The sequence below is a fragment of the Sinocyclocheilus anshuiensis genome, unplaced genomic scaffold, assembly GCF_001515605.1.
Source record: "Sinocyclocheilus anshuiensis isolate Anshui unplaced genomic scaffold, SAMN03320099.WGS_v1.1 scaffold152, whole genome shotgun sequence".
Taxonomy (NCBI): Eukaryota; Metazoa; Chordata; class Actinopteri; order Cypriniformes; family Cyprinidae; genus Sinocyclocheilus; species Sinocyclocheilus anshuiensis.
In genome coordinates, this window is record NW_015555781.1 from 2,851,431 (window position 1) to 2,863,451 (window position 12,021).

Here is a 12,021-nt window from a genome sequence, read left to right on the forward strand (position 1 = left end):
GTTTTAGGGGGGCGTGGCAGAGTCTTAACTTTGATAAAGAATATCTCTTTGGATTTGAGACTTTAGTCTTTGCAACTTCAGGGATCTTATCTATGCACAATCAGCTTGTAACACTCCAAAGAGAAAGGAAAACTTGAAATCGCATCATATGACCCCTTTAACAGTGTTGTGTTTGCTCCAAGGTCGCACGTCCATATCCAGGCCTCCCATGGACAGACGGGTCATTAAGGGGACCACGGCCATTTTGGAGTGCGGCGCCACCCACGACCCGCGCGTGGCGGTGAGGTGGGTGATGATAAACGAGCCGCGCTGCTTCCTCCTCTCTTCTCAACATCAGAGCCTAGGGCTCCACACTCGGTTTGATTGTAATGTTAATTCAGAGTGTCAGCCCACAGGCCTTGAAGTTGATTCAAAGCGCGATCCGTAGTGCTGTACAGTTAATTCAGCGCTAATATGCTGGATATCAGCGTAATGAGCCAGTGCTGTTTCCTGTGCTCCCCTTGTGTCAGCTTGACTGTGATAGAGTTCTCTTCTGCTCCTCGTCTTCTTCACTTGGCAGGTACGTGTGGAAAAAGGATGAGCAGTTAGTGAGCCAGACCAGAGGGGGGCGTATCAGCCTGCAGGAGGGCTCGTTGCACATCAGTCAAACCTGGTCCGGGGACATCGGGGACTATACCTGTGACGTCATCTCTCAGGCTGGCAACGACTCCAAGGCAGCCCGTCTGGAGGTCATGTGAGTGACTTAGCTTCCCTTCCTCTCCGAGCATTAGGCTGACTAATACGCTGTGCTGATGGATGTGTGTCACCTTCCAGTTGCGTATTGCGCATCATTTTTCACAAGCCGGCTTTGAAGTGTGAGGACATAACTAAAGAGCGAAAAATATGCTTGCTCTCCAAAACCTCTAACCCCAAGTATTCAACTTTGTCATGTAGCTCATCCCACACATTTTCTGCTATAGATACAGTAGGCATCATGAGGCTTGTTGAGGAGAGGTGTAGTATGATTTCCACCTGGTGGGCAATAGAACAGACAAAAAAAATCCTACAGACTTAAAGGGATACTCCACTCAAAAATAAAAATTCACAATATTTTCGATTCTAATCATTTAGTAACCCTCATGCTGGCCCAGATGTAGATGACTTTTGTATTTGGTTTTGTTTGAACACAGACAAATATTTTTAGAAAGATCTCTGTGAGTCAGTGTAATGCAGGATCCTGAAAGGTGACGTTTCAGAAACCACACCAAGTGATCACAACAGTAATCCAAACGACCCCAGTTGATAAATCAACGTCTTTTATAGTGAAACGATAGGCATGTTTGAGTAAAATAGTCAAATTTTGTAATATCGCTTTCAGCCAATGGTCATGCATAGGTTAATGAGAGCATTGTGTAGTGCGTTCTGAAACTCATGTGAGAAGTGACGCAGAGACAGAAGTGGAAGAACAGAGGACTGTCACTTCTCCATCAGCAGGCTGAACAGTTTACTCAGCGGTCATTATAAAAAAACATCCGGGCAGCTATTTCAAGCATGGATAATTAACTACATCTATCTACTTGAACTGTGAAATACCAAAATCTCAACAACAAAAAAAGCTTGGCAAAATCACATTTAAACAACATATTTCAAATCAGCAACAAATTCTTGACAGTAACTGTGCTATAAATAATCATAAATATATAATATATAAAAATAATCATTTGGTACAATGCACCTATTGTGTACATACATGTTTTTACATTGTACTTAGATTTTAAAAATACCTGCATGTAATTACATCTGTAATTAATTTCTGTAACTGCATTTATAATTACACTGTTGACCGATCCCTTACACCTTAACACACCCTTAAACCTACCCATACCACCAAACCTGTCCCTAACCTTACCCGTTTCCCACCACAATAGCAGCAAAATCATATTGTGAAAAAAAGTGTTTTGCAATACAATATGAACACAATAAGTACATTGTACTTATTTTTTGATGTAAGTACATAGTAGTTAAGGCCACTTAATATAAAGTGGGACCGTAAAAGTTTTCGGGAGAGTTCCATATGTAGTGCTCATTTAATATGCAAAGATGTTAGCCAATCATAGCAGTGGGCATTTACATTGAAGTCTCATAGGAGACACGCCCCTTCCAACGGAGTGATCAAATCATAGGGCTAAATTAAAATGAGAAAATGGACATCTAAATTATGATCATTTTTGATGAAAAAAACATAGTAAGATTATAAGTGCACCTAAGGTAACATTCTAAAATAATTTTAGAATAATGTTGCATCTTTTATTTGGAAGGTGGGACTTAATCCGCCATATAATGTAGGTTCTCCCATTCATAGTAATATGAGTGAAACTTCTTGGTGTATATATACAGTACCAGCAGCATTTCCAGTGGAATACAGTTTGGTACGGTGTGATTATGATACAATTTTTCAGCACAACAACAGTGAAAAAACACAAAAAGCAGTCCTACAAAACTGAAGTTTGTGGTCATGTTTATCAGTGAACATGCCATCTGTGTGTCACCTAGGTCACAACTGACATATTTGTTATGTATGTTGGAATCTTTCTTTAGCTTTCTTCCACGTTATGTTTGCTCACCCACTGCAGCATCTACATACACTATCTGAGTGGATTGCTGCTCTCAGCAGGAACGTGTTGACTGACCTTTCCTCAGTAACCTTTTTCACCCTAACCTTTCCATCTGGATTCCAACTGCTTATACACAATTTTCATATTCATCAACGGCCCGCTAATTGTAACTTTTAAAGGCATTTATTTCATCAAAGAAGTTTTGCCTCTGTTCTTTGCCTTTAATCCCTGACTTTCAAATCCTAGTTTTTAAAGTAGCTAGTTTGCTAGTGTTTATGAATGCTTTTTTTTAACTCTCCATCCAGAAAAAAATGTCCTGACCGTCTCCTAAAAACCTTTTTGACCTTTTGACCAGTCTCTGAGTGTGTAGATTTCTTCATCCTGGCTATTTGAAACACTATATCTGATCCGTGTCTGCCAGTCGAATCCTTAAACCCAAAATAAAAGCCAAATCTTGGCAGCGTAAACATTTTAACACCTAAAGCCTTTGCTTATGACTCTGTACCACAATATGATGAGGGAATAAAATCCCCTCAGAAGCTCTCCAGAAATAAACCGCTGGAAGACGGCAGTAACCAGCGGGTGTGTGTACTTTATGCAGATTTCATGAGGCTAATGTTGTGTGGAACTAAGACTCATTATCTGTTTGTGGGTTTTCTGGCTCCTCATTAAGCTGGAGAAGATGCCGTATTGGTATCAGATGGTTGTGTGGAATCGGGCATGTTGTCAGGAGGACTTCCCCCAGTGGCTGAAGTCACCCATGCGTTGTCTTTTTCCACCTTCAGTGTTCACAGCCCACGCCATTATAACTAAACACTGATGATCCAACAATCTGAACAAATCATTCATTCTGAGGTCTTTTTCTTATTTTTTTGCCAGTGTAGTCTGATATTTCTATGTTAAAAATGCGAAAATTAAATCTTATTGTCTTTGCCTTGTTTTCTAATAATATCTGTGAAGGACAATATCTTAATGGACAAACCTCCTTATTACAATATACGTTTACATGAAAAGACTTTAAAAGAATAGTTAACCCAGAAAAGACTTGTTTTAGAGAATATTTTTTTCTTTATTTTATTTTATTTTATTTTATTAGAGCTATTTTCTAGAGCTATTTTATTAATTATAGTGTAATCAAAGCTAATTAACATTTTGTTAACATCATCTTGATAACATCAGGTGAAAAAGCATACATTTTTTGCACCTGTAGAAATGGCATAATCTTCCTTCTTAGTCAGAAAGAACACAGAAAAGTGATGAAATCTTAAGCGTTGCCGGTTCTCTCCATGGGTTTAATTTAGAGAAAAGAAACTTTCCAAGCGCAACTGTTGGTGCTCAGGTGCCTGGTCTCAGCAGGAAGCCTATCCTCCACAGAAATGATTAATAAAGTAATCAATAAAATAAAAAAAGCTAGTGTGAAGAAGAAAATCAAGACAAACGCAAATGGATGCCTGCCTTCGACTGGCTATGAGATTCGGGCTGAATTTGGAATCTTTTTGAACATGGAGGAGCCGGCAGTAGGAGTGAATATGTGAGAAGATCTGAAAATGGGCCAAGGAGGCCTACTGGGAGAGCCAGTCCCATAGATGATAATCAACAGACCCAAACCACAATGAACACCTGGCAGCGCTTCTGTAATACCCTGTGTTTGATTTCCATCTGGCCAGAAATCTAGTCGCTAGTTGTTCAATATTCAGATTTGATCGTACGTATATAGCAGTTATTAAAAAATAAGTTTAGTAACCCCAAAGTAATATCACTTTCTGTATAGAGCCTATATGCTAGCTTTGTTTATGCAGCACTTGTGTGAGAAGTGTGAAACAGCCCTTATTTTGAGTATTTGCTGTCCTCTGTCCTCAGAGAGCTGCCACACTCGCCTCGAAACCTACAGGCCAGCCTGAACGCCAACGACAGCCGCAGCGTGGATCTGTCCTGGATGAGACCCTTCGATGGAAACAGCCCCCTATTGCATTATGTGGTGGAGCTCTCAGAGAACAGTAAGATAAACCAAGTGGTATTTATTGTAAAGAAAAATATGAAAACACTTCACAAAATAGATTTGTTAGGTTTTACATTTTTTGAACACTTTCTGGTTGTCAAACAGTGGTAAATGCAATGATCTACACTTTGCTAGGACACCTGTGTGAATTTGAGAGTAACTAAGGTTGAATTGGGAACAGAACCCTTGTAGTGCCCACCCACTTTTTCAGCAGCCTTGGTTCCAGAAGTATTTTTTCCAGTCAGTTTTCCCATAGGGATTTAAAAAAAAATTATAAGCCATGAAGCAAACTAACTAGCTATGAAGTGAATCAAATACAATCTTTGGACCACAAAGATAAAAAGACTGTGAACTTAATGAGCTTTAATGAAGGAAATAACAAAAATTCCAAGAAGCCTTCTGAATGACATTATCAACTTAAAAACTTGATTGCATCATTCGCAGTGCTTCATGGAAGTGGGTGGGCACTAAAGAGATATTATGACGTGATTTGCTTCTCGCGATTCTCTGTTTGGTGGAGATTTCTCAGCAGAATCATGGATAATGTAGTTTTTTTACCAGAAATTCTGTTGTTAAACACTTTTGTTTAAAGAAATAACAAAAGCATATACCATTGATTAACAATCTCGTAGCTCATAGTAGGTCTGTTTTTAGAGGTTTATTTAAAGTTGTTGTTAAAAATCTGTTCCCCTATGGAGAAAATGAATGGGATTTTTATTTCTGGAGCCCCACTGATGCACTCTAAATGACAGAAATAGTATGAGTAGTATGCAAGTGTGGTATTCTGAATTCAGCTTCTCGCATCCATTAAAAATCACCTTGACACCACTTGATCAAAAGACATTTGAGCCAAAAGTGACTCAGAAAAGTGATATAGCTCTGAAATCAAATAATTTTAAGAGTGAATAAGGTGTCCAAATACTTCTTGGGATCACTGTATAACCATTTGCTCAGTAGCACAATTTTTAAGCATATCCTACTCAGTAATAGAGCAGAACCGGCAGTGTTAAAGAATCTACTGATCTCAGTGCCTCATTCACATCTAACCATAATGCATCTGAATGTTCTGCCAGTCCAGAGCAAGCACTCAGCATGCTACATGTACGAGTTGATCTCAGCTGTTGTCACCCAGTGGTGAAAAAGCCTGTGGTATTACAGAACCAGAAAAAAAACACCCAAGTAGATTGATCTTCCGGGGCTGGAAGAGGACAGTGAGGAATGTGTTGGAGTGGAGGTGAAGATTACTGGTGCAGGGTGTAATATGGCTGGGAAGTCCCATTAGAAACACCTTTTAGAGAAAGTGAGAAAAACCTGCTCTCTCTCTGACTACTTTTTTTGCCCTCAAAAACCCTAATTTCAAGTGCAATCTGTCATTTTCTTCCTCATTAAGAAGATCTGACACAAAAGGCAAGTAGTACTTATCTTAAGAATCATGAGATATTTATTCATGAAAGGATTGTTTTAATATCTTTTGATCTAAACTTCATCTCACTGCAAATGTTGTTTGGAGTCTGTTGTATAATTTCTGAAGCTACATGGGCTGGTCGTTAAGTGCCATTAAGTAATAATGGCCAGCTTGAATGCTGTGAGGAGTCCAGACTCAAGCATGTTATGTAATTATGAGTGGATGACTAATTTGTGTAAAAAATATCTTGACAAGTATCATGTGATTATGCTTGATTATGCAAATTGTGTAATTTTATATATGCCACCATGACCCACCATTCCACCATGTCTTTAGAAGACAGAAAACAAGGTTTGATAACACTGTATAATTACTTTAATTAATAACACTTCCAGAAATGATTACACTTAACAGAACTTTAGTTAAAGGGGCCTTAATCATGAAAAAGGCCTACGTAGCCATAACTAATAGAAGTGCGATTCATTTGACGTGCAGACTGGTCAGCCTATCACATCAGAGCTCATTTACATAAATAAGTCTTTGGTACAATAGCAGTAAAGGCCTGTTTACCCTTCGATGGAAACAGCCCCCTATTGCATTATGTGGTGGAGCTCTCAGAGAACAGTAAGATAAACCAAGTGGTATTTATTGTAAAGAAAAATATGAAAACACTTCACAAAATAGATTTGTTAGGTTTTACATTTTTTGAACACTTTCTGGTTGTCAAACAGTGGTAAATGCAATGATCTACACTTTGCTAGGACACCTGTGTGAATTTGAGAGTAACTAAGGTTGAATTGGGAACAGAACCCTTGTAGTGCCCACCCACTTTTTCAGCAGCCTTGGTTCCAGAAGTATTTTTTCCAGTCAGTTTTCCCATAGGGATTTAAAAAAAAATTATAAGCCATGAAGCAAACTAACTAGCTATGAAGTGAATCAAATACAATCTTTGGACCACAAAGATAAAAAGACTGTGAACTTAATGAGCTTTAATGAAGGAAATAACAAAAATTCCAAGAAGCCTTCTGAATGACATTATCAACTTAAAAACTTGATTGCATCATTCGCAGTGCTTCATGGAAGTGGGTGGGCACTAAAGAGATATTATGACGTGATTTGCTTCTCGCGATTCTCTGTTTGGTGGAGATTTCTCAGCAGAATCATGGATAATGTAGTTTTTTTACCAGAAATTCTGTTGTTAAACACTTTTGTTTAAAGAAATAACAAAAGCATATACCATTGATTAACAATCTCGTAGCTCATAGTAGGTCTGTTTTTAGAGGTTTATTTAAAGTTGTTGTTAAAAATCTGTTCCCCTATGGAGAAAATGAATGGGATTTTTATTTCTGGAGCCCCACTGATGCACTCTAAATGACAGAAATAGTATGAGTAGTATGCAAGTGTGGTATTCTGAATTCAGCTTCTCGCATCCATTAAAAATCACCTTGACACCACTTGATCAAAAGACATTTGAGCCAAAAGTGACTCAGAAAAGTGATATAGCTCTGAAATCAAATAATTTTAAGAGTGAATAAGGTGTCCAAATACTTCTTGGGATCACTGTATAACCATTTGCTCAGTAGCACAATTTTTAAGCATATCCTACTCAGTAATAGAGCAGAACCGGCAGTGTTAAAGAATCTACTGATCTCAGTGCCTCATTCACATCTAACCATAATGCATCTGAATGTTCTGCCAGTCCAGAGCAAGCACTCAGCATGCTACATGTACGAGTTGATCTCAGCTGTTGTCACCCAGTGGTGAAAAAGCCTGTGGTATTACAGAACCAGAAAAAAAACACCCAAGTAGATTGATCTTCCGGGGCTGGAAGAGGACAGTGAGGAATGTGTTGGAGTGGAGGTGAAGATTACTGGTGCAGGGTGTAATATGGCTGGGAAGTCCCATTAGAAACACCTTTTAGAGAAAGTGAGAAAAACCTGCTCTCTCTCTGACTACTTTTTTTGCCCTCAAAAACCCTAATTTCAAGTGCAATCTGTCATTTTCTTCCTCATTAAGAAGATCTGACACAAAAGGCAAGTAGTACTTATCTTAAGAATCATGAGATATTTATTCATGAAAGGATTGTTTTAATATCTTTTGATCTAAACTTCATCTCACTGCAAATGTTGTTTGGAGTCTGTTGTATAATTTCTGAAGCTACATGGGCTGGTCGTTAAGTGCCATTAAGTAATAATGGCCAGCTTGAATGCTGTGAGGAGTCCAGACTCAAGCATGTTATGTAATTATGAGTGGATGACTAATTTGTGTAAAAAATATCTTGACAAGTATCATGTGATTATGCTTGATTATGCAAATTGTGTAATTTTATATATGCCACCATGACCCACCATTCCACCATGTCTTTAGAAGACAGAAAACAAGGTTTGATAACACTGTATAATTACTTTAATTAATAACACTTCCAGAAATGATTACACTTAACAGAACTTTAGTTAAAGGGGCCTTAATCATGAAAAAGGCCTACGTAGCCATAACTAATAGAAGTGCGATTCATTTGACGTGCAGACTGGTCAGCCTATCACATCAGAGCTCATTTACATAAATAAGTCTTTGGTACAATAGCAGTAAAGGCCTGTTTACTTCTAAAGGCGGTCGCACACCGGATGAGAAGCACAGCTCAGAACACATTGTTTTCTATGAGTGTACACACACCGGCGGCGCCATTCGGCGTCTGTCCGCGGCGCCCAGCTACGTCGTGTGGTACTTGATGTACGAATTGTTCTAGACGCGGTGCTGCGCTTCTCGTCCGGGGTGCGACCACCTTAAGGGTCAGCGAAGGGACTGTTTTTGGTGTTATAAATATTGACTAATTATTATAGGCGAGAAAAAATGGAAAATAATATTTAATAAATATATATAAAATATATTATGAGATACATTGCCATTCATATTTGGAATCAGTAACCTTTATTTTTTTTATTTATTTTTTTAAGAAATTAATTTTATTCAGCAAGTATGCATTAAACTGATGAAAAGTGATCGTAAAGACATTTGTAATGTTAAAAAATATTTATTCACACTTTATTTTAAGGTCTAATTCTCACTATTAACAAACCATTAACTACAACTTTTGCCATAATAAACTCCTAATTTGTTGCTTATTAATAGTTAGTAAGATAGTTGTTAAGTTTAGGTATTGGAAAGGATTAGGGATGTAGAATATGGTCATGCAAAATATGTGCTTTATAAGTACTAATAAACAGCCAATACGTTAATAATGTAGGCATGATAATAAGCAACTAGTTAATAGTGAGAATTGGTCCCTAAACTAAAGTGTTACCAAATATTTCAGATTAAAATAAATGCTGTTCTTTTGAACTATCAACTGATAATAATTAAAATGTTTGAGCAGCAAATCAGCACATTAGAATGATTTCTGAAGGATCATGTGACACTGAAGACTGGAGTAATGATGCTGAAAATTCAGCTTTGCATCACAGGAATAAATTGCATTTTAAAATATGTATTAAAAAAAATTTAAATTGTAATTCTGTTTCACAATTTTGATTTTATTTATTTATATATATATATATATATATATATATATATATATGCTGTATATATATATATATCTGAGGCCGACCTACAGAACTGCTCAAGAGATCTTTTTGTTGTTACCATTAGAAGATGGATCACCCAGAAATCGATTTGGAGGTTTTTCCATTTCTCTAGTCAACAGTTTCACATCTACGCATGATCATTATACAACATTCACAAAGAACATCAGCGACTGACAGCACACCAACTTAACTTAACTTAACTTAACTTAACTTAACTTAACTTAACTTAACTTAACTTAACTTTATAATATAATATATATATTGTGACGGATCGGCTGCTAACCCCCTAATTATCATCATCACCCCATCCCTTCGCCGCCCTTCACCAGGCTTCCGACAGGAGTGGGTGTGTGAGAGAGGAGGGGCACAGAAACAGCCAGGTCTGGCGGCGTGATGAGGCACACCTGAAGTGAATGGAGCCTCGTCACCGCCGCTGTTAAAAGCCGAGTGCGCCTCTCCTCCGGAGAGAGACCGGTCTCTTCCCCCTGTTCATGCACGCTGGTGTCCTCGTGGGTCCAGGTGGGGAGCATAGAGGGATTCCAGTGCTGCCGGACCTGCTGTCCGGAATGTAACCGCACCCGTGACGTGGTCGACGGGCCTGGATGCCAGGCCGTTATTCTCCTCAAGCGCCGCGGGCCAGGAAAGATGAGCCGCTGTGATGAAGCCACCACGTGCCCTGGACCAGAGAGGGGAGCGCGTGCGGCCACCGGACTCTGCCCCTTACCTGGACCCCTCCTTTTTGAACACTGCCCTTCCTTCACAATTCCCCTGCACAACGAGGACACCAGATCCCCTGTTTATTTTGGACAGTATTTCCCCTTTGAACACTTTATTCCCGTTTTGGACATTTTGTTTTATTTTCTGTTAAATAAAAGCCTATCTGAGGCCTGACGCCACACCCACTGTGTCTGTCATTTGCTCCTCACGCCACAATATATATATACATGTATAACCAATATATAATGTCCCTTGTAGTTTTTAAAATATTTAGAAATGTTCTGCTCCTCTTTGTATACCAGATTCTCCCTGGAGAGTGTATTTGCCTGATGTGGACCCCACCGTGACCGGAGCCATGGTGAAGGGCCTCACTCCGGCCCGCTCATACCAGTTCAGGGTTTGCGCGGTCAATCAGGTGGGCAAGGGACAGTACAGCACCGAAACCAACAGGTAGGAGGCCATGGTTGTCAACAGCTGCTTATTCTCATGTTATCCGTGCCCATCATTGCAAGATTCAGTTTTTTACACTCAAGCTTGGTCAGGAATAGGCTTATTATGTCCCATCGCACTGTGGTCTGCTGCCGCCAATCAGGTTTGTTACTATTTAAGTGTGTGTTCTGTCACTGATCCTCCACCCACAGTTCTCAGTATGTTCTGCTGCGGCTGAAATCACAACACCATAGGTTTCTTTCTCAGGTCGTGAGTGGCAGGCCTCTGCTCTCACCTCTCGCTCTAATCAGACCCCCTAGCAGCTCGCTTTCGCAGGTCTGCAGCTGTGGGTGGCAGACACCTCTTTCCCAGCAGCTCCTCAGAGTTTTATCTGCTCCTGACGTAGCAAAACATGCCATTTCTGTTCCAGGTGAAAAGAAGGTGGTGTCATTTCTCACCCGCAACAGCAATGTCTCACTTTAAAATTAATCTCTTTTATTTAGCTGAGTGTTGAGGATGGTTTTTCAGAGATACCCAGCTGCTTACACCTCTTCCTCAATGCTGAATTAGCTGAAAGCTACAGTAAACAGGTGGGTGAGAGCAACAAAAATTTGAAAAGACTTTTCAGTTTAAATGGAACGATCAAGGTAACTATGCATCTGCCTTTGCAGCGGAAAAAGACATTATTTTTATGCTTGTGTGAATAATGAAAGCGTTCTAGTAAATGCATAGAGCTGTTAATGGGCAACCGATTTACAGAAAACTGTGAAATCAGCGTGAGTCAGTCGGGTACGCAGAGCAGTAATATCATCTTTCTGCAGACTTCACATCTATTCTCTCCCACCACTGATTTCTGGCTTTTCTCAGCACCTGTCCTTCCAAAATAGTGCTATCGTGTTGTATGCCTCTCCAGGCAAAGTGAATATTGAAATTGAACTTTTTGACTTTTGAGCCCACTCTATAAATGTAATATTTGTTAGTTTGTCTTTGAAAAATATTCATGTCTTCTAGGTTAATGTGGAGCACAATCTGATGAGAGAACACATTAAACTTTAAAGAACTGCTGTAAGTTCTTAACTCTTGTTTAACCTCGTTTAATGCTTAACTGTTTCAGACGTGCTCACATTTCACATTTAATGGCTTTTTTGGTCAATTATATTCAAGTGCAGGAAGCTAGAAGCAATTCATAACCTGCCATTTTGCTATCATATCATCAAGAGTAGTTTGATCATGTCTGCTCATTGTTGTTGCTGCCTTTTTTAGCCTTTGCATGAATGCCTGGTTAATTTGTGGGGG

General features: G+C 39.2%; 1 protein-coding gene across 1 annotated transcript in view; it reads left to right on the forward strand.

Annotated features, from left to right (window-relative positions):
• The window catches only part of LOC107674633 (protein sidekick-1-like), a 370,868-nt gene that overhangs the window by 278,743 nt on the left and 80,104 nt on the right, over positions 1 to 12,021 (forward strand). Inside the window, exons 12-15 of the mRNA XM_016468661.1 lie at positions 183 to 285; positions 560 to 733; positions 4,455 to 4,591; positions 10,599 to 10,746. Of these exons, the coding sequence (XP_016324147.1) occupies positions 183 to 285; positions 560 to 733; positions 4,455 to 4,591; positions 10,599 to 10,746 (562 nt within the window). The remainder of the gene's footprint in view (positions 1 to 182; positions 286 to 559; positions 734 to 4,454; positions 4,592 to 10,598; positions 10,747 to 12,021) is intronic.